Here is a 24,893-nt window from a genome sequence, read left to right on the forward strand (position 1 = left end):
ACCGAAGATTGAATGAGCTCTCGTTGGAACCAGCTGCTAATAGCCACTCTGTATTCCGCTAGGTGTCCAATCGTTCCTTAGGGCGCTTCCGGCAGTGCGACTCCTATTCTTTGGACTCGGAAATCATCGGATCCATAACAACAAAGCGCATTAGCTACTCAGTGCGAGGGCCAGGGCGAGGAAGGATGTTGCGTGTGCTTATTTAGCGTGCTATTCTTCATCAGCACAAAATCCCCCTATCGCGTCTACAATGCTCCTACCTCAATCTTGGTAATGATCTTAACCTTGCGAAGATAGTCCTCGCATAGCGGCAAAGCCAGTGAGAAGTGAGCCGGTGCTCTACAATTACTCGCATCATTGCTAGTCGGATCGCCTCGAGTCGATTGGTGGGCGCCTCGGGCCAGGGTATAACGACATAAATCAAGCGCAAGAACCTCTTGTGCTGCGGCGTCATGATAGCGAGTAGGTCTTCCATGTGAGTATAGCTCGTCGCAATGATAGTGTTGGCGTAGTATTGCTCGGCGACCTTGGCGCGGGAATAGCGGTCAATTTGCATGAGGCTCCTGGGCATGTTAGCGCGAGATTGCTCGCTGAGCATCAGAGTTCCGGGCGCGACAGTGAAGGTTGCTTCGTAGATGAGATCGAAGAGTTCTTGCGGTAGCGACTGAACAAAGTAGCTCAGCGGACGAGGGCGGTTGCTTGCCATCTTGTTGCACGATGTATCTTTTAAGTCTCGAAGTTGAAGCTAGAGGTTGAAGCTCGATGGGTTTTTATATACTCTGCCCGTGGCTGGACCGTGCTTAATGCATGTGCTTGTTGTCACGTCAACTCACTTCAACAAAGTAAAGGACGCAGGCCCTCGATTTCGGATAGTAGAGCCTTACGGGACGAGCCTGGTTGTATAACTTGTAATATGCAGTGATTACCCCTTCTTTTTCCCAATATAAGATTCGTTCGAAACGACCGGAATACTAGCATTCGCGAGAGATAGATTGGCGCTAGCAGGCAATGTGTAAGTATAGTCTTTTATGCCGTATGCAGCTGGTTGAGAATGGATACGGCCCTTATCACTAGTGACTAGAGGAAGGCAGTGAGGATTGATATAAGCGAACATTTTCATGACCGATTCGGCGGGCGAAGTTGTATTCTTAGGAGCAGCGAGAGCTAGTCTAGTCGAACGCCGGCAATTAGTTGATCTTCGAAGTGCGAAGGCGCCGGGTCAACGATTATAGCGTTCTACTATTCATGAACTCTCTGGTAGGAGGTATTATTGAATATATGGTAGAATGGCCCCGATAATCTGTGGAGCATCCAGGAATGTCTAGATGGATCTTCGTGGCGGCCGTAAGGTTTGGATCTAGGGATCTTCTAATAAGAAGGAGCTGCCTGATTTGTTATGAGCCACATGATATAGACGGTATATCCTGATGCGGTACACATGGCGCTCGTTGATATACAGCCTCGTCGGTAATCCAATGTCGTTGTGTTGTGACGCGGTGCTGTCATCTTCCATGCTGGTCTGTGCGCTCTTGGCACAATCTCAAATCTTGACCCGGCCTTCCTCAGCTTCCTTCCTTCTTATTTACCCGCATTCAGACAACATATGTACCCGCATTTGACAAAACAACTATGACAAACACCATCATGTTTGTTGGGATAACGAGGCTGCTTGATAGAAAGAGCGCAGTGGACCCGAAAGCCCGGTCTTTGCCAGCACCTTGTAGAAGCTTGGGTTCAGTGGTAGCACCGATCTATGCCTGCAGCCATGATGCTGTGGTGCGTATAGATAAACCATTGTAGTCTTGGTTACGACCTCAATATCGACGATACTACCTTGGAGGGATGCCACTGCCTTTGAACACATCCCTAGACTAGACATGTCTCCGCTCGCAATTCCTCGTGGAGACGACGACATGGTTACGATGAAATACCCTGCGGACGAAGTGGCTGTTCAGTCATTTCCAGAGGCAAGAATACCCAAGATGTGCCGCGGACCGTAACGAGACCTGAGATGACTATCCAGAGGCAATCGATGCGAAGGGAATGAGCTTGGGGAAGTCGCATGTGCGAAAGACATTTGTGGTCGGCTCGTAGACATCCTGCATGTGTTCTGCATGTGTTCTGCATGTGAGTTGTCACAAGACTTCCTCCATACTCTTCATACTTTCCATTTGCCCGATTGACATTACTCACAAGAACAATCACCATTCGCAGCGGTAGAAGACCTCGATCAGCAAGAATCATGGCAACACAGCGTCCCATCTGGAAGCTCATGCAAGAGGTGCCGCAGGAGATCTTCGACAAGATATACGGCCTTACCTTCTCGACCGACTCCTTCCCAACGACCCACAACATAACCTCTTCAACACGTCCTCCAGCGATCATGCAAGTCGACCGTGCTTCCCGCACTACCATTCAAGCAGCATACTACTCTGCATCTTTCATCTTGCGCGATCACTTCCAGTGTCGTCGCTGGATCGATACACTCTCTGCCTACCAGAAATCCCTCATTCTTGGGATTCAGTACTCTTACCATCCCGACCAAGATCCGATACATGTGTTCTGCATGTGAGTTGTCACAAGACTTCCTCCATACTCTTCATACTTTCCATTTGCCCGATTGACATTACTCACAAGAACAATCACCATTCGCAGCGGTAGAAGACCTCGATCAGCAAGAATCATGGCAACACAGCGTCCCATCTGGAAGCTCATGCAAGAGGTGCCGCAGGAGATCTTCGACAAGATATACGGCCTTACCTTCTCGACCGACTCCTTCCCAACGACCCACAACATAACCTCTTCAACACGTCCTCCAGCGATCATGCAAGTCGACCGTGCTTCCCGCACTACCATTCAAGCAGCATACTACTCTGCATCTTTCATCTTGCGCGATCACTTCCAGTGTCGTCGCTGGATCGATACACTCTCTGCCTACCAGAAATCCCTCATTCTTGGGATTCAGTACTCTTACCATCCCGACCAAGATCCGATACAGAACCCCCTAAATGAAATGCTGAGCCGATTGTATCCATTGCCAATGTGGCAATATATTGAGACTTGGGAGTTCGAGATCGTTACCGCGAAATGGTGGAAGAACTAGAGGTAAGTATGTACTACGATTTCGATGGGAATGTGCTAAGAAAGCGTTCAGGAGCGAATCTGGTGCGAGTGGCGATTCTCTTCGATTCTAGAGTGGTTGGAAGTGGACTCTTACGTGGAGGTTTATGAATACACTTGATCCTTGGACTCGGAGACTTAGGGACTGCGGTGCTTTTATTTGGAAAGGCATAAGAAATGGCGTTTAATAATACTCTAGAGATGATTCAATGAAATCCAAAGTGAGCATTTAAAGCAGATTCATACATCGATTACGCACACTTATAGACTTGAAACTTGGACTCGGAGACTTGGGGACTACGGTGCTTCTAGTTGCAAAGGCATGAGACATAGCGTTTGATAATATTCTAGAGAAGATTCAATAAAATTCGAAGTGAGTATTGAAAGCAGATTCATACATCAATCACGTACTTATAGACTTGAAACGTGGACTCGGAGACTTAGGAACTACAGTGCTTCTAGTTGCAAAGCTACGAGATATAGCGTTTAATAATAATCTAGAGAAGATTCAAAAAAGTCCGAAGTGAGAATTTGAAGGAGATTTAAATATCGATTACGAGCTCGAAGACTTAGGGACTTCGGTGCTTCTAGTTGTAAAGTTATAAGAAATAGCGTTTAATCATATTCTAGAGAACATTCTATAAGTTCCGAAGTGAGCATTTGAATAAGATTACTATATCGATCGCGCACTCATAGGCTTAGTTTAGCGCAGTGCTTCTCGACACGAAAGCAGGAATATTGGCGCTCGGCGCTGCTTTTAGACACGATGGGGTGAATCTTTGAAAACTTGAGAAAAAGCTCACCGATTACGGACTGAAGGATTTGAACTATAGCTAACGTAGATTCTATCGAAGAGTTCTTTGGGTAGACGGTCGAGCAGCGTGCATAATTTATAGGCTTCAGACATGCTGTACGGGTGTGATGATGTTGGAGAAAGTACGGGTAGAAGTGCTACGTAAGGTAGAGCCTATGCGAGTTCGCAGCCTTAACCTCATCATCGAGACCAGAAGTTCTTCTGCCTCCGAACCGCAGACCTCTCTCCAAAAATCCTCGCATCCCCCATGGCCATATGCCCTATATCACCAAGCCTAATCGGAATTCCGAACCCTGTTGGTGAGTTGTGCCACAAGTGTTTGCGATTATCGATCCAGGCGCAGAACAAGTCGAACCAATATGTGTCTCGTCTTCGCACTACGAAGGTACGGCTGGAATAGTATGCATGTAGGAGATCGGCTCGCGTGACTTGATTGATTAGAAGGATAGATGGTGGTCGCCAGGATTTGTTGATGTAAATTTCTCGATGCAGTGTGGAGATGATGTCGAAAGTGTCGTTGTAAATTTGCTCGTAGAGTTCTGGTGGTAGAGTGCTCCATACGTAGTCTCTAAACAACGGCCCTTTGTTGAACTCTGTCTGGTACGTGTACTAGATTTTCCCAATTCGAGAATCCAATATGTGCTCGTAGCTACGTTTCCATCGGTAGATCATGGTTGGTGAAGGGAAAAATGAAAGATTGAATGAGATAGAAGGGGTCGACGGTTTTGTCTCTCGTTGTCTTGTTGACTTGTGTGATTGGCAGCGGGAGCCAAGACCGGTGAATCTGGACGTTATTGATCCAGGGTATCGCGACGAAGGTTTCGTGATTGATCATGTCGTAGAGCTCCAGTGATAGCTATTCGAGTAGCTCGCGGAGAAGAAGAGTTTTGTTCATTTTGAGATGTCGTGCGAGCGAGTTCAGGATCTTGAAAAAGGGACCGAGGATTGAAGTCGCAGCCTTGTGTCGTCCTCCCTTTGGGGTGCACGCTTTGACTTCGCCCTGCGCATCCACCTTTTATGACCTACTCAGTGTGTGACCGATCTGACTGGTTACAGCATAAGACAATGGGGGTGAAGGAAATCAATTGCGCAGGTCCAATATCCAGATACATGCGCGGTCGTGAAGAGTGTAATTCTGTCTGAAGCTCGTCTGTTGCCGTCTACTCCATTCTCCTTCCCTCACAAGTCAGCTGCATTTCTCTTGCACTCAGTCTTCCGCACTTACCTCACGGAACAGACCTTCGTTCCACTCTCGTTCTTCAAACATTCCGTTGAATCATTCAGGTATTGGCCATCCTTCATGCCAAACCCTTGGTGCTGAATCAACCAGACAGCTGCATCGATTGCTGGTTGATCCATGAACTCTCCGTGCACGACAAAGCCAACTTTCTGGACTAGAGAAGTTGATGGGAGCGAGTTGAACCAAAGCTTGCACAGGTCTGGGGTATTGAAGACGAAGGTATTCGAGTAGTAGGAATTCAGAACTTTGATCCTAGTGACGTGGTTGACGTGCATGTTAGTTGGTGGCCGGGTGGTTTTGTCAACGAGGATAACTGGTCTGGGAGTTGGTGTTTCATTCTTCTTGTTAGCAGTGTAGAAGGTCTTGTCTGGTGCGATCGTGAATGTCTCGTAGTAGATCAAGTCATAGAGCTCTTGTGGTAGAGTCTCGAGAAAACCTTTCAAAGAGCGCTTTGCACCTGTAGACATGTTGGGTGGTGTCTCGATGGTAATTTTGGATTGTTAGAAGTCTTTGTAAGTGTTGACGCAAGTTTATGTCGGCAGATAGAAAGATATTGAAGCGCACAGGTGAGTTTCGTGATTTAGACACGCACATGCTATGCGGAATTGCCGAAGCATGTGCTGCGTTGCCGCATGTCATGTGCTGCTTTTCGGAGCCCAATTCACTCACGTATTCACTCGTGTGCAAGCTCACTGAACCTAGAGACCCTATTGTACGTCAGCGGCAGAAAACCTCGATCACCTTTGTCCAGCGTCCAATCCCTTCGGAGTCTTTCAACCGGTATTATTGGTGTCATGGCAGCCACCATGAACAACGCTTTCAAGCGAACGGATTCAAACGACGACGCGAGAACGACTTCGATATTGCATCGATCGAACGGCAAACGTCGTTGCTAGGATGAGTGTTCAGCAGAAGCTCATACTGACGCAATCGCCATCTGCTAGGGATATCGACGGCGGTCGGGGCCATTTAGGAATCGATCGTGGTCTTGGACGAGGCGCTCGTATTCGGGTCTGACGACGTTCTATAGGTAAAATACAAATTTCAAAGCCGTATTCTGCTAATTCTGCCGAGCATAGAAAAGAGTTGTCTCTCGTCAGGCCTGTGAAAGGTGAGGGAGGTGGTCGCGTTTGTCCTGGAAGCAGAGGCAGTGGCAGTCGTTTGGCAGGGATGTAATGCTGGACCTTGACCGATCACATCGCCGGCGTGATTTCGCAGAGATCTCAGTCTTCAGCCTCCTGGATCAAGGCTGCTACGTGCAGCCGAGTACAAGACCACAGACTCCAGCCGTTCGAGACCGGCGTGTTAGGCTGAGAGAGAATGACCACGCCTAGCTCTCGCTTGCTCGCATGGGAGTCATCATATCTTATTTCGATAGAAAGTCACCGCTTCTGTTGGCAATACCACTTCTCGGCTTTCAACAAGAATGACGCTTCATCATTGTGCACTCCTCATGCGAGACCCTTCAGATCCTCTTCATACAACCAATTCACCACTCCCGCGATTTCCTTCTCAAACATCCACTCAATCCTGAGCTTCGCATTAAAACCCTCAATGCGATGCTCGTAAGCCCTGATACTGCCTTTCTCTGGAATCGACTCATTCCACAGCACACATCTGATATCCTTGACCATGGCCCGATGCTTCGGGTCCAGGGACATTAGCCAGCGCGTGAGCATTTCCTCCGAAGAGATGATGAAAGAGGTATTGCTGAAATATGATTCTGCGAACTTTGCTCTGGTTTGGCGATCCGTTTGAAGTAGACTGGGAGGACAATACGTTTCAGGCTGAATATGTGAAGCTGACGGGGGACTTGTGATGGTCTTCGTGTAGATGATGTCGAATAGTTCTCGAGGTAGACGATGAATGTGGTCGGTGAGGGTCCGAGATTTTGATGAGATTTTGGTGGTCATACTGATCAACACTCTCGAGTGATGATGGGTTTCAAGAAGTCTTGCCGATCCAGATGGGATCCCGTGACCAGTCAAATGCTTTCCAATGAAACTTGATGAATTGATGCCTGCGAATACACCCAAAAGTCCAATACGCCAGTCACTCCAGTGTAAATGAATCGAGATTCCGTCAGACGGGCGTGTTTACTGATCCATTGAGGGCGAGGGAGTTGATGGCAAGTTTTGTATCTGACCTGGCTTGGCGGATTCGGGAGTCGCGGTATCTCCGGGCAGATTTCTGGTAATCGCGGCTCAATTGGATGGTGCCATGTCTCCCCAAGAAACGCCGATCCGAGAGCATGCTACGGGCCAAGATGGTCGTTGTGTCCCTGTCAATGTCAGCAGCAGCGTGTCAGTATTTGAAGAAGCCATTTGTTTGTCCATGCATCATCGCCTTCCTCTCATACCGTGGCATATGTACATTTCTTGCCTCTAAACTATGCAGCTGCTCCTCTCGTCTGCTTCACGCGCGACACTTCCATCTTCTTACTTCGTCCGCACTTGCTTCAGCTTCTTCGGGCTGTGAACAAACTGGTCTGCGTATGCCTTCGGGATTATTCTCCTCTCGTTCGGTTCTTGCACAAAGTATTCGTAGCCCTGCTTATTGGCGAATCTGATAGCGTCTTCTTTCGAGTCGAAGTTCAAGTGTGTGCCTTGCATAAAGTCGGAGCTGGACTGCCAGCCCATCAAAGGGTTCTCCCATCTGTGGCCCTTGGATAGAAGGTCCCAGTCCATCCGCCAGTGATGCGAGGTCCAGTCGCCGGATTGTGTGGCAGGTTTTGCGGGCTTGTAGATGCTGCAAAGAAATGTCAGCGGGTGTGACTTATAGACCTGTTTGACATGCAGGGAAGCATACCGGACTGTGCGTGCTTGAAGCTCGACTGGTGCGCCGGAGAGCACAGCAGCTGGCGTATCGAGACCTGGTTCACTTCCGTCCATTACGCGCATTGGGACAGGCGAAAAGTTCCTGTTGCCACTGCATTAGCTACGTGCATGAAGGGATTCTTCACCGTTGCCTCCTTACGATGTCCTGTAGTCAATGGCCACATTGTAATCTGGTTTGTGCCTTGGCTGTCCTTCTCCCGGTCCTTCTTGCCTTACGAGGCCACTCTCTCCCAGCTTGCCAGAGGGTGAGGTAAAGGTGGACGCCGGTCCCGGCTGTGTCTTCTCCGCCGGCTCGTTGATCTTCGCGTTCGACTGGAAGCGTGCGAGGACGGGCGCTCGCTGGGACAGTGCTGGCCGACTAGCAGCAGCTCGGAACACTGATGCTGATCTGAGTGAGGCCATGGCGAGCTGCTATTGATATGGCCACTGGCAGTTTGGAGGTGAGGTTCAATGCCATGGTGCAGGTCATGCGAATGTGGAGTTGGCGATTGGCCGGGACGGGATGCCGGAAGTCTCCGAGCATTGAAGGAAGCACCACATCTCGAACTTCACAACGACCAGCTTCTTGCGCCAGCGACGACCACAGACACACAGCAGCCATGGTCTCTACAATCATCCCACCAAAGGTACAAACACTGCTGATGGACTTGTAATATACGCCTGCTGACATTGATGTGCAGATCGCCTCACCGAGCGTACGTACCTCCCGTCTCAACACATCCCTCGGCTGCGACCACGACAAGCTCTACGATTACAATTTTCTGCGATACTGCTTAGAATCGGGAAGAGAGAATTCTGAGAAGCATGGGGGCTGACATTTGCGAAAATAGGCCATCGGCGGCGCTGCAGATGCCGCGCGAATGCAAAATGTAGTCAGCTTTTACGAGAAGCTCCCACGCGGAGCTGCTCCAGTACGACAACCCAAGGGACTCCTGCAGAGATACCAGGCAAGATACATGGGCCAAAAGGCATCTGCATGGCGTAAGTCAACACCGAGCCTTTCCAGGAGGAAAAGACGGCCGTATGTCGTATCGGAAATAGGACTGACCAAGGCATAGCACTCGTCCACGTCATCGGCACTCTTATGGCGATTGGATACGCACAGAACTATTACTTCCATCTGCGTGAGTACCTTTCGAAGCTACCTTGGTGATAACGGAAGGCTAATAAGAACCAGGTCACCACAAGAACAACGCCCACTAAATGGGCTGGAAGCGGACTTGCATGATAGATGAGTAAGCGAGGCACAATGCATCAGACTACCTGTATATACGATACCGAAAGTGCTTCAGGCCCGCCGGGTGCCTTGTTTTCCTTTGTGCAGAAGAACGTTCAACCAACGGCACGTGACCGTCCGCCTTCCGCCTCGTCATTTCGTCAAGATGCTCGATTTGATAATCTCTCGCCGTGGAGTGCTGAGCAAGATCTCCTGTTCCAATATTATAAAAGCTATAGACCCCGTGAAATTTTTCGGAATAATAAGGGGTGCAAGTGCATGTGAATGCCGCATGCAGCGAGTGTATCAGCTGCAATCCATTCGCGGCTCGCTGAATCGTTTCCGCGGCGTGTGAACCGTGCACCCCAAGACTGCGCTTCCTTCGATCTGTCAGGACCACTCACCAAGGAGACAACACCACACCCACCACCCTCTCGCCACCCTTTCCTCCGCCCACGGTGTAGCCGCGAGGCAGCGACAACACCGCCGCCCAAAAAGCGCACCCGCCGCCGCATCGACATCGACATCGACACTAACCGACCCGGCACTTTGAAGCTGCGGCACCAAGCTCAGTCGCAAGCAGGAGCACGCTGGCAGATACAGGCATATTCTGACATTAGGTACGAGGCATCTACCGCTTTCTTTGCGCGCTCCGCCTGAACTCATCTGCGATATCGCGAGGCAACTGCAACCACTATCGCGTGACTCCAAGTCAAAGCCGAGGCGGCCACGCGGCAGTGAGCGGCATGTCTCAAGATGTCGCAGCCCCAACTTGCACACCCACGCATACAGACAAAGCAGCGCGCTCTGACACGACCATTTGCGCGCGCACAGCTTCGGATACTGTTATGGCAGAGCAAGCCACCCACAATGTGGTAAACACCGAGTCGAGCAGCGGATCCCCGCTGGTCGACGAGCACAACGCGCACAACCAATCCACCTCCGCCACCACCGGCACCGCCAATACCTCGACGACAACTACCCATTCTTCTCGCAGCGATCTTCTCGCCCCGACCAAGTCCGCCAACGACCATGCGACTCCGCTCGCACAGGCAGGGTCAGGCGCAGCCTTAGATGCCGCGGAACCAAGTGCTGGTGACGCGGCGAACAGGGTCGCGCACGCCTTGGGCGAGAAGCCAGGTCCAGCGCACGGCGATCTGGCGAATGGCGTTCACGATGAAGGAGATTCGCACGCCGACGACAGAAGCACTGCAGACATTTCTGTCGAGATGAGCGCAAACTCAGATACAGACAACAGCAGAGCAGACGCAGCTGAGAAGGAGCGTTCCCATCATGCGCGCACAAACTCAGTCAAGAAGCCGACTGCGTTCAGCAAGGTTACAGCCACCAAGAGCTTCATGAGCAAGATCGCTCCGACTGCGCCAACGGCTCCCAAGGTTGGCGAGAAGCGTAAGGATGCGACTGTACTTTGTGCCACTCCACGCGCTAATGAGTTATTAGCAAGCTCGCCTGCTTCGGCATCACTTCTGAGCAGCAAGCCTTCGCCCTTTTGGTCTTTTTGGGTAGCCAAGACTGGAAAGTCAATGCTGAAGCCAAGAGTGGCAGGAGATGGAGCCGGTGGGCCAGATGCTTCGAAAGTTTGGAACAAGAATCGTCCAGTTCAGCCGGCTCCTCCACGTCAGTTTACAGACGAAGAGTTGAAGCAGCAATATGGAATACATCTAGCTACTCGCCTGCAGAGCGACGAGAATGGCAAGGATTCAAAGTGGGCAGACATTGACGATGATGAGGAAGATTGGGCACCTGAAACGGTCGTCTGGATGGACGGAACTAAGTCTTCGCTCACTGCATCTGATCCGCCACCGCCTCCTGCACAAGCACAGAAAGAACAGAAGCCGGCACCACAGCAGCTGCTACAGAAGCCTGCGGATAGCGCTAAGCCGATGTTGACGATGAAGCGCTCCGAGAGATCCGGTCAACCCATGCAAATCTTGAAGCCTGGTGTAGCAGCAGCTCAGGCGAAACAGAACGGTCCATCAGCTGCCCCCTCCCCTGGTCCTGAGAAGAAGTCATTGACTGCGAAGAGTCCAGCACCAGCACCACCCGCGAAATCTCCTTGGGCAGCGGTCCCAAAGCCTGATGCGGTGTCTCCCATCAACATCCCCGTCCAACAGCCACCTCCACGACAGCCGCTGCCGTCTCAGGATGCTCGTGCAAGCGAGCCGATGCAAACACCACCTGCGAGAGAAATTGCGGCAGATACCTTTGATCGCTCATGGAGAGAAGGTGAAGTCGGACAGCGAGAACTTTTCAATTCATCGAATGGACGCTATGAGCCAGCACCTGAACGCAGAGGCTCAATGCGCGAACCTGCTTCTCGCAAGCTTGCTGTCCTGCAGCGACCCACTCAGCCTGGCCTCTCGCCCGCCGAGCCATCGGCAGCCTTCCAATCTAGGACGAGCGCGCAGATGGAAGGTAGTTGGGGGAGACGACGAGGATCTAGTGTCTCCCAAGGCAGTCTGCCTCCCAACCGCCGCATGTCGATGAACTCGCGAACAGAACTTGCTGGCACTCCCGAGATTCCGCAAAATGACGCACGGTCACCCACTGCAGCTCGAATTGAGCCCGTCCGGCCTTCTTTCGCGCAGCAATCCGCGTGGGATCAGCAGATGCCAGCCCGTCCGGCCGACAACCAAGTTTCTCCCGCGATCGAGGATCAAACTCCTGGCGAGGACCCGGTCAAGGCGCAAGAACGAATCATGCGCGAAAAGCGTGAGCTGGCGAAGAAGCGTCGACAAGAGGAAGAAGCCGCTGAAGAAGAGGCCAAACGCGAGCGGTTGAAGGCCAAGCTCGCGGCGCTCGAGAACGCAGGCAAATCCAAGAAAGAGCGCGACGCCGAAGCTGCTGCTGCTGCCGCCGCGGCGTCTTCAAGCAAAGAAGCAGCGACTGCTGAAAAGCCAGCACAGCCCGCCTCATCGGTCGCGCCATCACAGCCCCAACCAGCCAAGCCAGCTGCTGCTTCTGCTGCGACTGCACCAGCTCTAGAACCACAATCCATGCCGTCGCCACCGGAACAGCCTCTGCCTGCGCGCGCTGACAAACTGCCTTCGCCTCTGCCACCAAAGCCGCAGCCTGCCAGTGTGCCAGATCGACATTTGCCATCTTCCGAGCAACAGCCGAAGCAAGCGCCCATCGGTACTCGCCCATATCAGGCAGGGCCTGCTCCATACCAAGCGTCCAGCTCTTCGTATTCTTCGCCAGGCGAGCGCAAGCCTCAGCCATTTGGTCGTTCACCATTGGCAAACAACGACAAATTCTCGCCATGGCCAACCTCAGGCTCTGGCGGCAATGTGTGGGGCACTTCAGGCATCGGAAACGGCACCTTCGAGAGTTCGATCATGCCAATGTCGCAACAAGGCTCGTCTTTGCCACCACCTCCTGGCATGGCTCGTGGCAGCAACTCGGCACGCATTTCTCCTCAAGCTTATGGCTCTGAGGCGAGATCTCCAAATATGAGCACTCACCAGGTCGCCGAGCAGCAGCGCGCGTTTGCTCCTCCAGGTATGGATTCGCGACCAGATTCGTTCCCGAGTCAGTCGCGTCTCAATGGCGTATCACCTGCTCCAGGCGCCGGACGACCTGCTCCCTCGCATCCGCCGGGGCCAATCGGACCACCCTCGCGGACGCAGCAAGCCCAACCACCACAGCCACCGCATCAGGATCCCATCTCGGCTTGGAACAGCGCCACGACCAGACTGCCTCAGCAATACAGAGCTGATGTGGAAGCTGCTCAACAACGCCGCGCACAAGAAGCTGCGAACCCAGCGCCGCAGCAGCCTCATATTGAGCACACGTTCAAGGAGACATTCAAGAAGACTTCTGCCAATCAGGGCAGACTTGGCGCTCCACGTCGGTACGAGTCAACGGAATACACGATCCATGATGGCCAAGGTACGAGGTCGGTGTCTACTCTCAGTCCGGCGCCGCCAGCCACCCAAACGCAGCCACAAGCTCCGCTACCATCCATGTCTCCAGCTCAGGATAGATGGGCTCGGCCATCACACGTTGCCAACCCAGTTCGTATCCCAGACGGCTCACAGAATCCAGCACATGGCGGCATGTCGAGACAGCCTCCAATCGGCACCCAACCCGCCACTGCTTACCAAGGCAATGTTAGCGCTCCTCCTGCACCCATCGCGCCGGCAACCTCATCAGAGGAGCAGTCGCCGCCTCCTCCCGAGACAGAGAGCCACCCAGTCAATGAAGGCGATGCTCATCACCCACAGGTGAGACTGCCACCACCACAGGCAAAGGTCAAGCTTCCACCAATGTCCCCATCGAGCCAGGCTGCACAGCTCCCCCAGCAGAACGGTTCAGTCATGATGCCTCAGCGGCCATACTCGGGCTATGCTCCGCCAGGCGCTGCTCGACCGATCGTGATGAATCAGGCTTGGCAAGATCGATTCAATGGCTTATTCAATCGCACTACGGTCCAGGCAGAGACACCTCCATCACCGCCCAAGACACCACCCAAGGCTCATGGGCCAGCTTTGGCCGTGGCTGCTGCTAGTAGAGCACCCATGGACACGCAGGCTACCGGTGCAACGGTCTCGCTGCCTCAGTCCCAGAAGGCCAAGAGCACTTATGGCTTCACGATCGACAACGGCAAGGAGATCATCACGAAGCCGACCATCGACGAAATGTTCAACGAAGAACTCAGCTTCGGCTCCATGCCAAAGGTGCGAGTTCCACGCAACGTGCAGTACAACTGTCAACCATACGGTCCCACTGCAACGAATATGCTCACGCTCGGTCCGGCACCGAAGTTCCAGAAGACAGTTGAGGCCAAGTCGATCGACCGAGATCCTTATTTCTGGAAGAACCCGCAAGGCATCTTTGTTAAGATTCCAGGCACGAGATTGAATAACAAACTTTGTCGTCATCCTGAATCGCAACAAGGACAGGGCGTCACTGATGTTGGCAACCGGAAACCTAGCTACCCAGCCAAGTCTCATCAAGATCGCCCGGCCCACGAGCGCCAAAACGAAGATCGTCGGCCATCTGGCAGGTTTCACAAGAGTCGCGAGCACGACAATGCGAACGACAAGCCTCGGGACAAAGTGCATGACAAGGTCAAAGGTGGCAAGAGCAATAGCGCACCAGAGTCACCGCGCACTGCCACGCCAGCGAAGGAGTCACAGCCTGAGCCAAGAAAGCCAAGCCTCGCTCAAATCGATAGGGCGGTCAAGGAGGCTACTGGCATGAGTGATGGCAGCTCAAAGGCACGGAGGAATTTCAAGCCACGTGGTGCTCGTAATGCGAGCGGCAATGCTGCGCAGAGTGGTGTCGTCGCAACTGTAGCAAAGTCGGACTAGGAGTCGACTAAGCCGTGGTCACGCGCGCACCTTCCTACCTATTGAGACCTATAGCGACGAGGTCTCCAAGCGTGTTAATACAAGTGCTGGAAGAACAGCACAACGGCACGGTATTTTTGACATTTTTGTGGCATAAGCATGAGGCGGACGCTGCTGCGATGATATTCATTGTCGCTAATGAGTCTCTTGCGAATGCCGCACATCCTTTCATTTCCAGCTTCTGACGTGTGTGTTCGGGAGCTTTGTTTCGATCGCTCGGAAATAGAAGCACGGGAATCGAGGAAGGAAATTGTTTCTTGTACTTTTATGCAAACGCCAGTGAAGGAGGAGAGAAGTTGAGAAAGAAACAATTCATGGTTTGATACCAGGCTTCCATTTTACGCTCCTTTCCTTTCCACCTTTCAGACTTTCAACGTTGCTGATCGAATGTGGCCAGCAGGCACTAACTACCCCAAGTATCACGAAAGGAGAAATCGAAAGCAAGGCTCGGATGCATTTCATCGCGCATAACTGATAGTTGCCGAGGAAATGCGTTTGGATGAATCAATTCTCATGTAATCATCACAAGGGTTTATAACATGCCGCGATGGGTCGGTGTGAAGGATTGGGGCCATTGTGTCGATGTCTCGGGCGTGTTGGCGTCGAGAGGCTGCGAGAGTCGTGGGGGTGGTGTGAGGAGGAAAGGCTGTGAAGGTCGCATATCAACATTTTGGGAGCAGGGAGATGCTGAAATGGAGGACGTCAACCTGTAATACAAAGACAACCGCTCAATGTCCAATGTGTAAGCCTTGCCGATCCATATGTACATCGCACGTACAGACCAGCGGTCGGCGATTCGAGCGACTTATAGTTAATCGCACGCGCGTTACGTCGAGCGACCCATTGTGGGTTATTTGTATAGTGTTTTGTATAGGTTACACCTAGGTTAACACCTATATGGTATAGTATATAGATTTCTACCAAATCGCGTCGAAATCGCGTCCTCTAGTATATTCTTATGTTTCTTCTACCTTAGACCTCGTCGTCGCTATTGTCGCTATATCGATAGTATCTCTTATCGCTTAGTTATCCTTATTATCGCCTCCTATTACGTGTTCTAATAGCTGAGCCTAACAATATCGTATACCGCTTTTTTAAGCAATATAACGACTATAGGGCAAAGCGGCGTATTATTTATCGTTTCTACGATTACGACGATATAAAGGACTTAACGCGGAATAAGGAGCATATCGCGAAGTATAAGAAGCGGATAGAGGCGTAAAGGACGGGCAAACTGCCGTCGTCGCCGGAATAGATTAGGTTACCGCAGGTCGCGTTAACCGCCGCTTAGTACGACTATCTCGAGGAGTTATACGGTATAGTATACTTCGAGGAAAATAAGCCGTTTAGCTTCTTCGAGAAGATAGTAGTAAAGGCGTTATTTGCCGCCCTATACCCTTCGTTTAGGCCTCCGAATACGACGTAAATTCGACGTGTTCTACTACTACGGCACTTCGAGAAACTAGAAGAGAAGATATTAGCTAAAGTCGCGTATTGCGACGAGCTAAATCTGCAGATTAATAGTATCTCTAACGGCAATAGAATAGGCGTTACTACCTTATCGCTCGTCGACTCTACCGGCTACTATACGATTAAGACGCGTTAGATAGAAACAGTCGATAAATCGGCTAAAGAAGGCGCGCGCTAGGCGAAGGTAAAGTGCGAGTAGCTTACCGGCGGTAACCTCTCGAAGGTTAGCTTAATTGCCTTCGATACGTATACTACTAACCTAAAGATAATACGCCTGCTAGAAGAAGATCCGGACCTTAGTTACGTTATTATAGTGCCCTACGACTTATACGGCGGCGCGTTATTAATAAGAGACTTCTTTAAATATCCGGAAATAAAGGGCCTCTACGACGAGGCGTAATACGTCGTCTCTTACCTATTACGGAAGAAGGCGATATATTAGCTCTTAAAGAAGAAGCAAGTAGCAATCTACGGCAAGACCTTCTCGCTAATTAGTATATATAAGACTCGCTAGCCGACTATAATTACCTTGTTTAAGTCACTTCTACGTAGCAAGTATACCCTTTAGGAGCTAGTCCGTAACTATGCTTCTATACTAGACTTCGAGGCGCGGTCTATAATAATAGACTATATATTCTAGACTAATCTTTAAGCCGCTATCGACCTGCTAGAGCCGCTAAATAATTAGCTTATTCTATCTTAGTTAAAGGAGGCTATAATAGACAAAGTGATACCTCGGTAGTTTAGCTATAAAGCTACCCTCGAGAAGCAGATTAATACGAGTCTACTACTAATCCGAGAGCTATTCGAAGGTGTCTAATTTGTCCTTAATATACGGAAGTTAGTAGCTACGATTATAGGCTAGCAAGAGCGCTTCTTACGATAGGTAAATAAGCACTATTAGGCGGCCTATTATCTTAACCCTTCTATAGTTAGTTAAGGCGCTAGACTATTACCTACTAAGCAAGCGATTATCCTTAACGCCTTACGCTTAATAACCTTAGAAGTAGACAAGTAGCTATCGATTAAGTCGGACTTCTACGACTATATCTACTAGCGAGACGCCTTTATTGCTTCTAACGAGTGCTAGTTACGCTATAGTACTAATATAAAGCTCTTCTAGAGCTATAGAGCTACTACCTTACCTTTGCTATCGGACTATACCTTGCGGCTTTGTTAAACTACTGCTAATACTATTACCGCCGAGCGGACGTTCTTAGCCCTTAAGCTAATATAGACTAGGCTTCGTTCTCGGCTTACAATAGAGCGACTTAACTAGCTAATCTTTATCTACTTCAACTATCGAGTCCTTCGGAAGGAGCTAGATCTGTCTGCTAAGAAACGGAAGCGTACTACTGCCCTAGTAGGTAATACGTTTATAGCTAAATAGAATAAGACAATAGATAAAGAAGAAGCCGCCGCAGTAGCTAATACTATAGTGCTATTACAAAGCGCAGTCTATAAGGCTATAAGCGACAGTTTAAATAGTAATCTACCTACCTATAACGAATACGTAGAAGAGGCGGAGCTAGAGACTACTTTTAGAAGGGCAGATATTTAAGATTTGTTAGTATAGGTCTATACTATTCTATACTGAATTCTGCTACAAAATCTATATAGGTTAATGCCTAAGAGTTGTGCCTTGCGACTTAATAATAATCGCACTATTTAGTGAGTTATTAATAGTCGCACGCGTGCGAGCGACTATAGGTCGGCCGACCCCTAGTATAGACCTTATCGAAACAAACCAAGCATCTCTACCTTGTTACGTAGAGATGTAGACTCACGGTGTATTTAATTTCCGGGCTTATGAACACGGTGTTCACTATATAAACATATACGAGACACAGATTAGTCAGCAAGTGGATCTAGTTATTATAGCGTATCCTATACAAAGTAGAACAATAAAGGAAATAAGACATATAGAAGGTATATAGTAACAATCTTGGTATAGACAACAGCCCTACTAGCTATTACTATCGGCAGTAAGGTCGACAGCGTTGTTGCCGCTATCTTCGTCTATATTGTCGCCGCTATTACGAGTATATTCAAAGTCGCCTTATAGCTTGAATACCTCCTTTAGTATGTCCTGTAGATCTACATAACTGTTGTCTATAAGCCTGTCGTCGTCTAGTCGATACTTAATGCGTAGATTCCAGTAGATGAAGACTAACTTCTCGAGTATATCGTAACTCAATCTGTTGCGCTTAAGTAACTAAATAAAGCTATAGGCTAACCAGTTGCGCTCAGCAGCGCTAGTTGTTAGACAGATGGACAATAAGAGCATACAAAGGTCGGTAAGCTCAGGGTACGAGTCTCGGAAGTTATTAGCCTACTATAATAATAGTGTCGGACTCTTGCTAGCCGCCTATATAACAGGGTCACCGAATAGACCTTGTCGGCTGCGGAGCATAAAGATATCGTTTAGAAGTTGTCCGGCTCTTATATAGATCTCGTCCTTCGACTCGGAGTAGTTAGGGCAGGTAGTAGACATACGTTGCTAGTTAGCGCAGTATTCGACGAGGAAGGGGGTAAGAGAGCGGACCTCTTCGTTAGTAACGAAGAGGAACTGCTTGTCGGGGTCGGAGCGCTCGGAGACATTAGCGAGATAGGCAATTAGCATAAGAGGCTAATAACTAATAGCGTTGTTAGTCTAGTAGAAGGTTTAGTATAGTAGCTAACCTATAGCTTCTCCTATCGCATTTCGATATAGACTTCTATCTCCTTATTCGAGACGAGGTTTAGTGCTTTGTTAACCACCGCATTTATTAGCTAGCGCTAGTTACTATAGACATGTAATAGCTTAGGTCTGTCGGCCTCGAGAGCGATAGTAACCTTAAGGAATAGCTCTATAAGGTCGCAGTAGCTAAGGAAGGAAGAAGTCAGTTATAATAGGTTAAAAGCAGGCTTTAGCACTCACCCTCTTAGATCACGCTAAAATTGGCCCTCCTTATACAACTTACATATTTCTAACTATGCCGTCCGTTACGCAGAGGTCGCTCCTGCTAATAAGCGACCCTCGTAGTGTGTGCGAAGCTCCTCGATCCAGTATTTATTAACAAGGACGCTTCTATAGCAATATAGGTCGGCTTGCTAGCGGACACCTCCGGGGACCTGAAAATGCCGTACTTTGCCCTTAGAGATGTCTAGTAGTATTTCGAAAGCGAGGTTAGTATATTTGAAGTACTCGGCGATGGATTTAGCGTCGTTGACGATGCGTCTAATGCTATTTGGACCTGTTTAGAAGGAATGAAGGTCGGAAACTAAGAGCTGCGTAAAATAGGATGCACATCCTAATCGGATTAGCCCCGGATGCTGCCGGACGCACTAAGACTTATTAGCGCTTATCTATTAGTAGATCGGGACTTTCCGCGAGGGGCAATTGCTAACCTTAGATCTTCGAAACATACCTCTTCTGTTGCCGCCTTCATTACTAACGCATTATTAGCAACTATACCGACTACCTTGCCCGCCGGAAAGTTATTAATAACCTCGAGAAGGCCTTTAGCGTAATTACGAGCATCGCTCCTATTAGCGCTAGTAAGCTCAGACTTTAGAAACTATAACGCTCGAGGCGTAACAGCTAAATAATTAACGACCGAGCGATGAGCGCGATCAGACTAGCTATTAGTTACAATATATAGGCGCGTACTCTTATTAACCTTAGTCATTATCTCGGCATACAGCTTCTTATAGATACGGGGCAACTATACGTATCGAAGCTGCTAGCGAGTTAGTGGTTTGAAGGCTAGTCGCAGCCTCTTTAACTATCTTAAGAACGCTAGATGCTTAGTCGCGCTTAGTAGACTACTAGAGGCAAACACCTACTTAGCAACTAACTCGTAGAGCAACTCGTGCTCCTTTAGCGTTATCTTATCGACGAAGCCTAATACACCGACAAGAACGACCTCCTTACGCGCCGGACGAGCGATTTCCTCGACATCTTAGTCCTTAGCTAAACTAGCTAGTTTAGCTGGTTTAGCTAGCACTAGCGACTCCGTATCCACTACTTCGTCTACTAATTAAGGTTAATAAGTCGGCTATAAGCTCTCTAGCAACAACTTACACTTCGTTAAGTGATCTACTACTCGAGCGCGCTTATTTAATACCTACGAGTTACCGCAATAGTTATACTCGACAGTAGCGTATACCTTGCCTTTTAAACGGTCTCTAGTGACCTCGCGCTAATATACGTCTTCTATACGTTTTCGCTTGCTAAGAACATAACGAGTCGGAGTTGGAGTAGATAGACTACTAATAGCAGTAAGCAGTAACTGCTAGCTAAAAGAGAGGTTGTCGGACATGCTAAAAACGACGGAGTATTTAGTAGCGGATTGAGGACAAAACGACTAATAGAAGAGAGGGAACCTAATAGTCTATCTATACACAATCTACTGCAAAATAGCCTATATTATATGCTCTCTAGCACGGTCTCCTTTGTCCGTAATCGCGGCGTTCCTACTATCGAGTTCTCGTCGGTATTCGTTATATCCTAACCTAGTACACCTTAACCGGTCTAATAGGCTCTTAGCCTTTTCTTTAACTATCACATTTGTATATAGATCGCTTACATTCGCGATACTAATACGAAAGAACGCGAACAAACACGCCCTCGAGGTAGTACGGACCGGGGCATAAAAAAATCTCTGCAGCGCTAGTGCCTCGAGAACCCGGCTAGGGCGGCAAACCAGCCATTCCATTCCAGCCATTCCAGCCACTTATCTAAGTGATTATTACTAATCTTATATTCACCTACGTGTTCATAAGACACGCGCTAAGGTAGTCTGTGTTCACCGTGTAATAACGGTGATGTTTACGGCTGTGCCATTGTGTACAACATCTCTACTGTTACGGAACAAGGGAAGGAACAGCCAGGGGTCGGCTGACTAATGGAGCGACGGCTCTACCTCTGTAATTAACCTTCCCCTTCTACACAATCATAAAAGAAATGACAACTTCATAACATACCCCCTTTCCCGCTCACTCATTCCATCCCTCTCAGCCATACCAGCCCGCCCCTTCTTCAAATCCTTCAAACTCGGCAGATTCCGCTCAATCAAACGTCAAACCACAGAGAAGCAAAGCAAAGCAGCACCCGACAGTCCAGTCCAGCACAAATCTGCACCTGTATCTGCGTAGCGAAACATGCCGAGAAAGCCTTGCCCGCAGCGGTGACTTGAGTTGGAGAAAATTCTTGGATTACATGTAAAGACTTCCGCAGTTGAGGAATCTGCGTCCGGTGACAGAATGCCAATGAGATTTGATTCAAGTCGATGTGTGAGGAGGATGCTCGCAACAGAGAGTCCTAAATTACATGCGAGGTTGTGATAGGAGGGCTTGTGCGGAAGCTATATAAAATTCACTTGAAGTCAGTGGAAACTTTTCATGCATTCGAATGTTGCGTGCTAAGAGGAAGGTAAGTACGAACCGACTTCGACGAATTTCGCGCAAAGTTTTCTCAAGACTGTGGTCGAGGAGAAGGTCAAGTCAATGCCAAGTCCGAGCAGAGTTTCGAAACGGTATAATTTGTCTGGAAGACTGCTTATTAGAAGGCCGCAGCCCAACAAGGCGAAAGCGCAGCCGGCTGTTAATGTCTGGAAGGGCAGTGTTCGCTTGCTTGAAAGAAACCGATCCCGGTCCTTCTCTTTGATTTAGCCTCGGAAAGGAATCTCAGGTGAGTTTGAGTACATGTACCGTACCTAGAGCAGACGCACCAGACACCGGCAACAAATCGATTCCGGCAGCTTGTGCAGATTCATCATTCAAAATCTGCGATCGTTGCGGTAATCCAATCAAGAGCGTATAATTGATTGGTGCTTGAGCAACACTTCGGCCGTACGATGAATGCGCCATTCGTGTTTCGAAGCTGCTGCGCATGCCCACGACATCGCTTTAGACCTTGCGGGCGTAGAGCGACATGTTTCAGACAATATTTTGATAGTATGCGGTCAGCTATGAATTGAATGTATGCGCGATGAAGCTAGTGGCGCTGATTGTTCTGTGGAGTGTGTTCGGCGAGCGATAGTTGTCGATACTCGTTTCGTTGATGATCTGTGGATTGTATGGTGATGTCTCTGCCGGTCAGCCGAAGTCACTTGCGAGCACGCAGCAGGTTCTGCAGTGTATGGATGTATTGAGGTCTTCCATTTGCTCACTCTCGATTGTTCTGCATGCGCTGCCATCTTCTCGCCTCACGATCGTTCATTTCTATGCATCATCTCATGCACATCTCGACCTATGGTGTAGTTTCTCATTAACAACGCCGTGCAAATGCAGGCCCGGCCGGATATGCATGCGGCTACTGTGCTCCTTCCCAACGCCACGCAATATTCCTTCGAATCGAGGTGGCGCTTACATGAGCCCATATAATTCAAAAGCAAATGGGTATCCAGACGCTTCATTCAAAAATGCAAATTCTCCAATATTTCCGTCGCTCGCAAAGCCGTTTCTGGGCCATTGGGGCTGCTTCGCTAGTTACGTGCCAGGCCGCGGCCGTATCTTAGTATGGTGCGGGCGAGAGTGGCGTCGCTGTTCGTCTCTGGCTTTGCTGCTTCTTTCTTCATGCCTGCTCATCCATGAGACTCGCTCCGCTGTTCGTGATGCATGGGTCAACGATGCTGCTTCGACCGCCCAGGAATCATGATGCAGCAGTCGAGCCTTCTCTCGACACTGTCCTCCAGGTAGTTATGTTTCGCGTCCAAGTTCAGCTCACTCGATGAGCGGTCTTCGCTGTCCTCCAATCATGCACACGCCAAGCGCGCGAAGACCAGCCGGGTCATTGGCTTTTATGATTGAGGCGGCCGGCAGCATGGGATTGTCCGGCGATATGTGTGCAGCATCCTTTGCGGCCTGTTCGATTGCTTCCATTTCCTCCTTGCAGCCGGCGTGATCGAACGGGCACACCACAATGGGTTGTCTTAGAAGGATGTCGCGAGCCGAAGACATCTTGGCCTGAAGCGGGAATTAGCGTGGCACTAGAAACCTTGCACATTTGCCGAGAGCTCACCTTGACTGTGAGGTAGTATTCGATCTTGTACAGCGTGCCAGTAGTCGTGAAGCCGCTCACGCTGTACATGGGAAACTCTTTCCTACCTCTCGGCAATACGCCTTCATTGTCTCGCAGCTCTCGTGCGGGAAAGACCAGGCCGAGGTTGGTGAAGTAACCTGCTTCTGGCATTCTCACGCCCACACTCTGCTGGTGCTTTGCCAGTGTCTTTACCTTTCGCGTCGGCTCGTCGCCTTCGGGATTGTATATGATTTCCTCGTCAATGCCGACTGTGATACTCTGTATTGTTACACGCTTCGCCTTGGTCAGCCAGTCAGGGTTCGGCGACAGCTTGATGTACACCGATACAGGATCCAGTGGTCCATAACTCCAGCGTGGTAAGCTGATGCCAAGCGTCACGAGATGGTCTGTTACGCGTTCTGCGCTCTCGGGCCTGTTGTACATGCCGAATGTACTGAGTGTGTCGTAACGCGATATGGGTACGGGGAAGGGGTATTTTCGCTGCTCTTGGTGGCCTTGCTGCACTGTGACTACGATCTCGTAGAATGTCTCTGCCGTTCGCTTGTCCAGCTGTAAGCTCGCAGGCGGTACCCTCCTCGCAATCTCCTCACCGCCTCTGCCGTAAGGTATGAATATGACAAACGGTAGGTCCATGCACAGCACTGGCTCGAACTCTTTCCCAGGCGGACATCTGAACAGTAGCATCTCCTTGCCTACTATGTCCGTAATCTCCTTCCGATTCGAGGAGTTAAGGGTGCGCACGAAGGAGTCGGCATTGGGTGATATCGATTCGCGCCGCTGCAGCGACACTGTGACCAGGGAGACATTGACAGGCGCGCTGACGCCGACTGCCGGCCGTACCTCTACTCTCCCTTCTATTCGTGGCTGTTTCATATGAACGTTAGCTCCATCGTAGCATGGTCGTGGAGTGTGTGCCTACCAGCGTCGCAGAGATTCCTGGATATCCTACGAGGAAATTGCTATTGGGCGGGCCTGACACCCTCACAAAAGCTGCCATCGCTCATGGATACGCGCGTGCTCGTGTGTCCGCAGCGTGGTGGATGAGCCGGGCGTCATTTGTCAAGCATGCGGCACCCCATGCGCTTCGGTGGTGCCGCGCACTGACGTTCGCTGTGCTCCTCCAACACTCGTCGCTTGGTGGCGGAGATGGCGGTCGGGCGCCGATGTAGTAGTATTGCTGCCGCTGGAAGAATATAGCGTGGTCGGCGAGGTCGCGTGCGGTCGAGCGCTGGATGTGGCGCGGTAGAAGTAGAAGCCTGGACTGAGGTGACCTGGCGTTCAGCCTTATAGCTCAGGACGCCGTATTTGTGGAGAGCGCGTTGCGTTGCGTTGGAATCGCCTCGGTTGCGCATACAATAGGCGATGATTTTGACGGCTATTAGATGATAGAGGTAGTCGAGTCACGGAGATGAAGATGATTCTATGTTGCAACGAATCTACAGTGCACGATGCTTTCCGCCTAACTCTCTGCCGTGTCACTGCCAACCGTCGGGCCAGAGAAGAGGAGCGGGCGGGAAGAAGAAGGCTTACCTAGCTAACTTAGCGAGTAGTAGGTAGGGAGCCTTGCTCACGTTTCAGCCGCGAGCCAGACCACATCCTGGCCAGTGCGGAGCATCAAGGGATGGACTGTTCACTGCAAAATCCCAAATCCTGGCCAACCTTCGACTTCTTCCGCCGCCAGCACCACACGTCTGGGCACTGAACTGTCACAGCGCAAGTCTGCAGCTCATATTCCAACTTGCGCCCGCCGCGCTGCACCTCGCAACTCCCCTCGATTCTCCGGCTGACTGTGAC

General features: G+C 50.1%; 10 protein-coding genes across 10 annotated transcripts; 4 read left to right on the forward strand and 6 right to left on the reverse strand.

Annotated features, from left to right (window-relative positions):
- Positions 1 to 202: 202 nt before the first annotated feature.
- MYCFIDRAFT_178807 (uncharacterized protein) lies at positions 203 to 2,208 on the reverse strand (the record flags this gene model as incomplete). Its single annotated transcript, XM_007932812.1, has 14 exons — positions 203 to 215; positions 261 to 698; positions 779 to 799; positions 824 to 832; positions 885 to 905; positions 927 to 1,196; positions 1,252 to 1,382; positions 1,406 to 1,526; positions 1,553 to 1,577; positions 1,610 to 1,751; positions 1,793 to 1,947; positions 1,978 to 2,110; positions 2,140 to 2,163; positions 2,194 to 2,208. 14 exons carry the CDS (start codon positions 2,206 to 2,208, stop codon positions 203 to 205), a joined length of 1,518 nt encoding a protein of 505 aa, XP_007931003.1.
- A 34-nt stretch (positions 2,209 to 2,242) lies between these two features.
- On the forward strand, positions 2,243 to 3,666 carry MYCFIDRAFT_178808 (uncharacterized protein; the record flags this gene model as incomplete). Its single annotated transcript, XM_007932813.1, has 9 exons — positions 2,243 to 2,559; positions 2,584 to 3,090; positions 3,148 to 3,171; positions 3,197 to 3,270; positions 3,296 to 3,302; positions 3,343 to 3,422; positions 3,448 to 3,454; positions 3,499 to 3,546; positions 3,645 to 3,666. 9 exons carry the CDS (start codon positions 2,243 to 2,245, stop codon positions 3,664 to 3,666), a joined length of 1,086 nt encoding a protein of 361 aa, XP_007931004.1.
- A 144-nt stretch (positions 3,667 to 3,810) lies between these two features.
- Positions 3,811 to 6,143, reverse strand: MYCFIDRAFT_178809 (uncharacterized protein; the record flags this gene model as incomplete). Its single annotated transcript, XM_007932814.1, has 16 exons — positions 3,811 to 3,933; positions 3,959 to 4,028; positions 4,076 to 4,169; positions 4,204 to 4,500; positions 4,527 to 4,543; positions 4,588 to 4,673; positions 4,711 to 4,718; positions 4,749 to 4,927; positions 4,961 to 5,084; positions 5,118 to 5,124; positions 5,165 to 5,599; positions 5,632 to 5,682; positions 5,739 to 5,850; positions 5,891 to 6,029; positions 6,053 to 6,095; positions 6,129 to 6,143. The coding sequence occupies 16 exons, from the start codon at positions 6,141 to 6,143 to the stop codon at positions 3,811 to 3,813; spliced, it is 1,800 nt and encodes a 599-aa protein (XP_007931005.1).
- A 127-nt stretch (positions 6,144 to 6,270) lies between these two features.
- Positions 6,271 to 7,498, reverse strand: MYCFIDRAFT_178810 (uncharacterized protein; the record flags this gene model as incomplete). Its single annotated transcript, XM_007932815.1, has 6 exons — positions 6,271 to 6,412; positions 6,453 to 6,518; positions 6,561 to 6,606; positions 6,637 to 7,178; positions 7,205 to 7,377; positions 7,412 to 7,498. The coding sequence occupies 6 exons, from the start codon at positions 7,496 to 7,498 to the stop codon at positions 6,271 to 6,273; spliced, it is 1,056 nt and encodes a 351-aa protein (XP_007931006.1).
- A 4-nt stretch (positions 7,499 to 7,502) lies between these two features.
- MYCFIDRAFT_56926 (uncharacterized protein) lies at positions 7,503 to 8,421 on the reverse strand. The gene is made up of 3 exons (XM_007932404.1): positions 8,151 to 8,421; positions 7,983 to 8,093; positions 7,503 to 7,922 (listed from the first exon to the last, which is right to left on the reverse strand). The coding sequence occupies exons 1-3, from the start codon at positions 8,411 to 8,413 to the stop codon at positions 7,613 to 7,615; spliced, it is 684 nt and encodes a 227-aa protein (XP_007930595.1). The 5' UTR covers positions 8,414 to 8,421; the 3' UTR covers positions 7,503 to 7,612.
- A 175-nt stretch (positions 8,422 to 8,596) lies between these two features.
- On the forward strand, positions 8,597 to 9,311 carry MYCFIDRAFT_50112 (uncharacterized protein). Its single transcript, XM_007932378.1, has 5 exons — positions 8,597 to 8,637; positions 8,692 to 8,706; positions 8,842 to 8,992; positions 9,070 to 9,135; positions 9,189 to 9,311. Exons 1-5 carry the CDS (start codon positions 8,611 to 8,613, stop codon positions 9,212 to 9,214), a joined length of 285 nt encoding a protein of 94 aa, XP_007930569.1. The 5' UTR covers positions 8,597 to 8,610; the 3' UTR covers positions 9,215 to 9,311.
- On the forward strand, positions 9,261 to 14,787 carry MYCFIDRAFT_178813 (uncharacterized protein; the record flags this gene model as incomplete). The annotated part of the gene is made up of 5 exons (XM_007932816.1): positions 9,261 to 9,471; positions 9,526 to 9,799; positions 9,831 to 9,964; positions 9,993 to 14,528; positions 14,576 to 14,787. The coding sequence occupies 5 exons, from the start codon at positions 9,261 to 9,263 to the stop codon at positions 14,785 to 14,787; spliced, it is 5,367 nt and encodes a 1,788-aa protein (XP_007931007.1).
- Positions 14,788 to 14,867: 80 nt separating this feature from the next.
- Positions 14,868 to 15,446, reverse strand: MYCFIDRAFT_178814 (uncharacterized protein; the record flags this gene model as incomplete). Its single annotated transcript, XM_007932817.1, has 6 exons — positions 14,868 to 14,932; positions 14,962 to 15,048; positions 15,075 to 15,112; positions 15,142 to 15,329; positions 15,370 to 15,406; positions 15,433 to 15,446. The coding sequence occupies 6 exons, from the start codon at positions 15,444 to 15,446 to the stop codon at positions 14,868 to 14,870; spliced, it is 429 nt and encodes a 142-aa protein (XP_007931008.1).
- Positions 15,447 to 17,881: 2,435 nt separating this feature from the next.
- On the forward strand, positions 17,882 to 22,715 carry MYCFIDRAFT_178815 (uncharacterized protein; the record flags this gene model as incomplete). Its single annotated transcript, XM_007932818.1, has 16 exons — positions 17,882 to 17,890; positions 17,928 to 17,934; positions 20,751 to 20,798; positions 20,852 to 20,903; positions 20,948 to 20,983; positions 21,019 to 21,199; positions 21,254 to 21,374; positions 21,404 to 21,411; positions 21,446 to 21,474; positions 21,526 to 21,708; positions 21,752 to 21,849; positions 21,895 to 21,927; positions 21,969 to 22,019; positions 22,053 to 22,072; positions 22,098 to 22,312; positions 22,349 to 22,715. The coding sequence occupies 16 exons, from the start codon at positions 17,882 to 17,884 to the stop codon at positions 22,713 to 22,715; spliced, it is 1,458 nt and encodes a 485-aa protein (XP_007931009.1).
- Positions 22,716 to 22,780: 65 nt separating this feature from the next.
- Positions 22,781 to 24,096, reverse strand: MYCFIDRAFT_78403 (uncharacterized protein; the record flags this gene model as incomplete). The annotated part of the gene is made up of 3 exons (XM_007932598.1): positions 22,781 to 23,023; positions 23,079 to 23,963; positions 24,019 to 24,096. 3 exons carry the CDS (start codon positions 24,094 to 24,096, stop codon positions 22,781 to 22,783), a joined length of 1,206 nt encoding a protein of 401 aa, XP_007930789.1.
- Between the last annotated feature and the right edge of the window lie 797 nt (positions 24,097 to 24,893).

This window comes from Pseudocercospora fijiensis, assembly GCF_000340215.1.
Source record: "Pseudocercospora fijiensis CIRAD86 unplaced genomic scaffold MYCFIscaffold_9, whole genome shotgun sequence".
NCBI classification, from domain to species: domain Eukaryota; kingdom Fungi; phylum Ascomycota; class Dothideomycetes; order Mycosphaerellales; family Mycosphaerellaceae; genus Pseudocercospora; species Pseudocercospora fijiensis.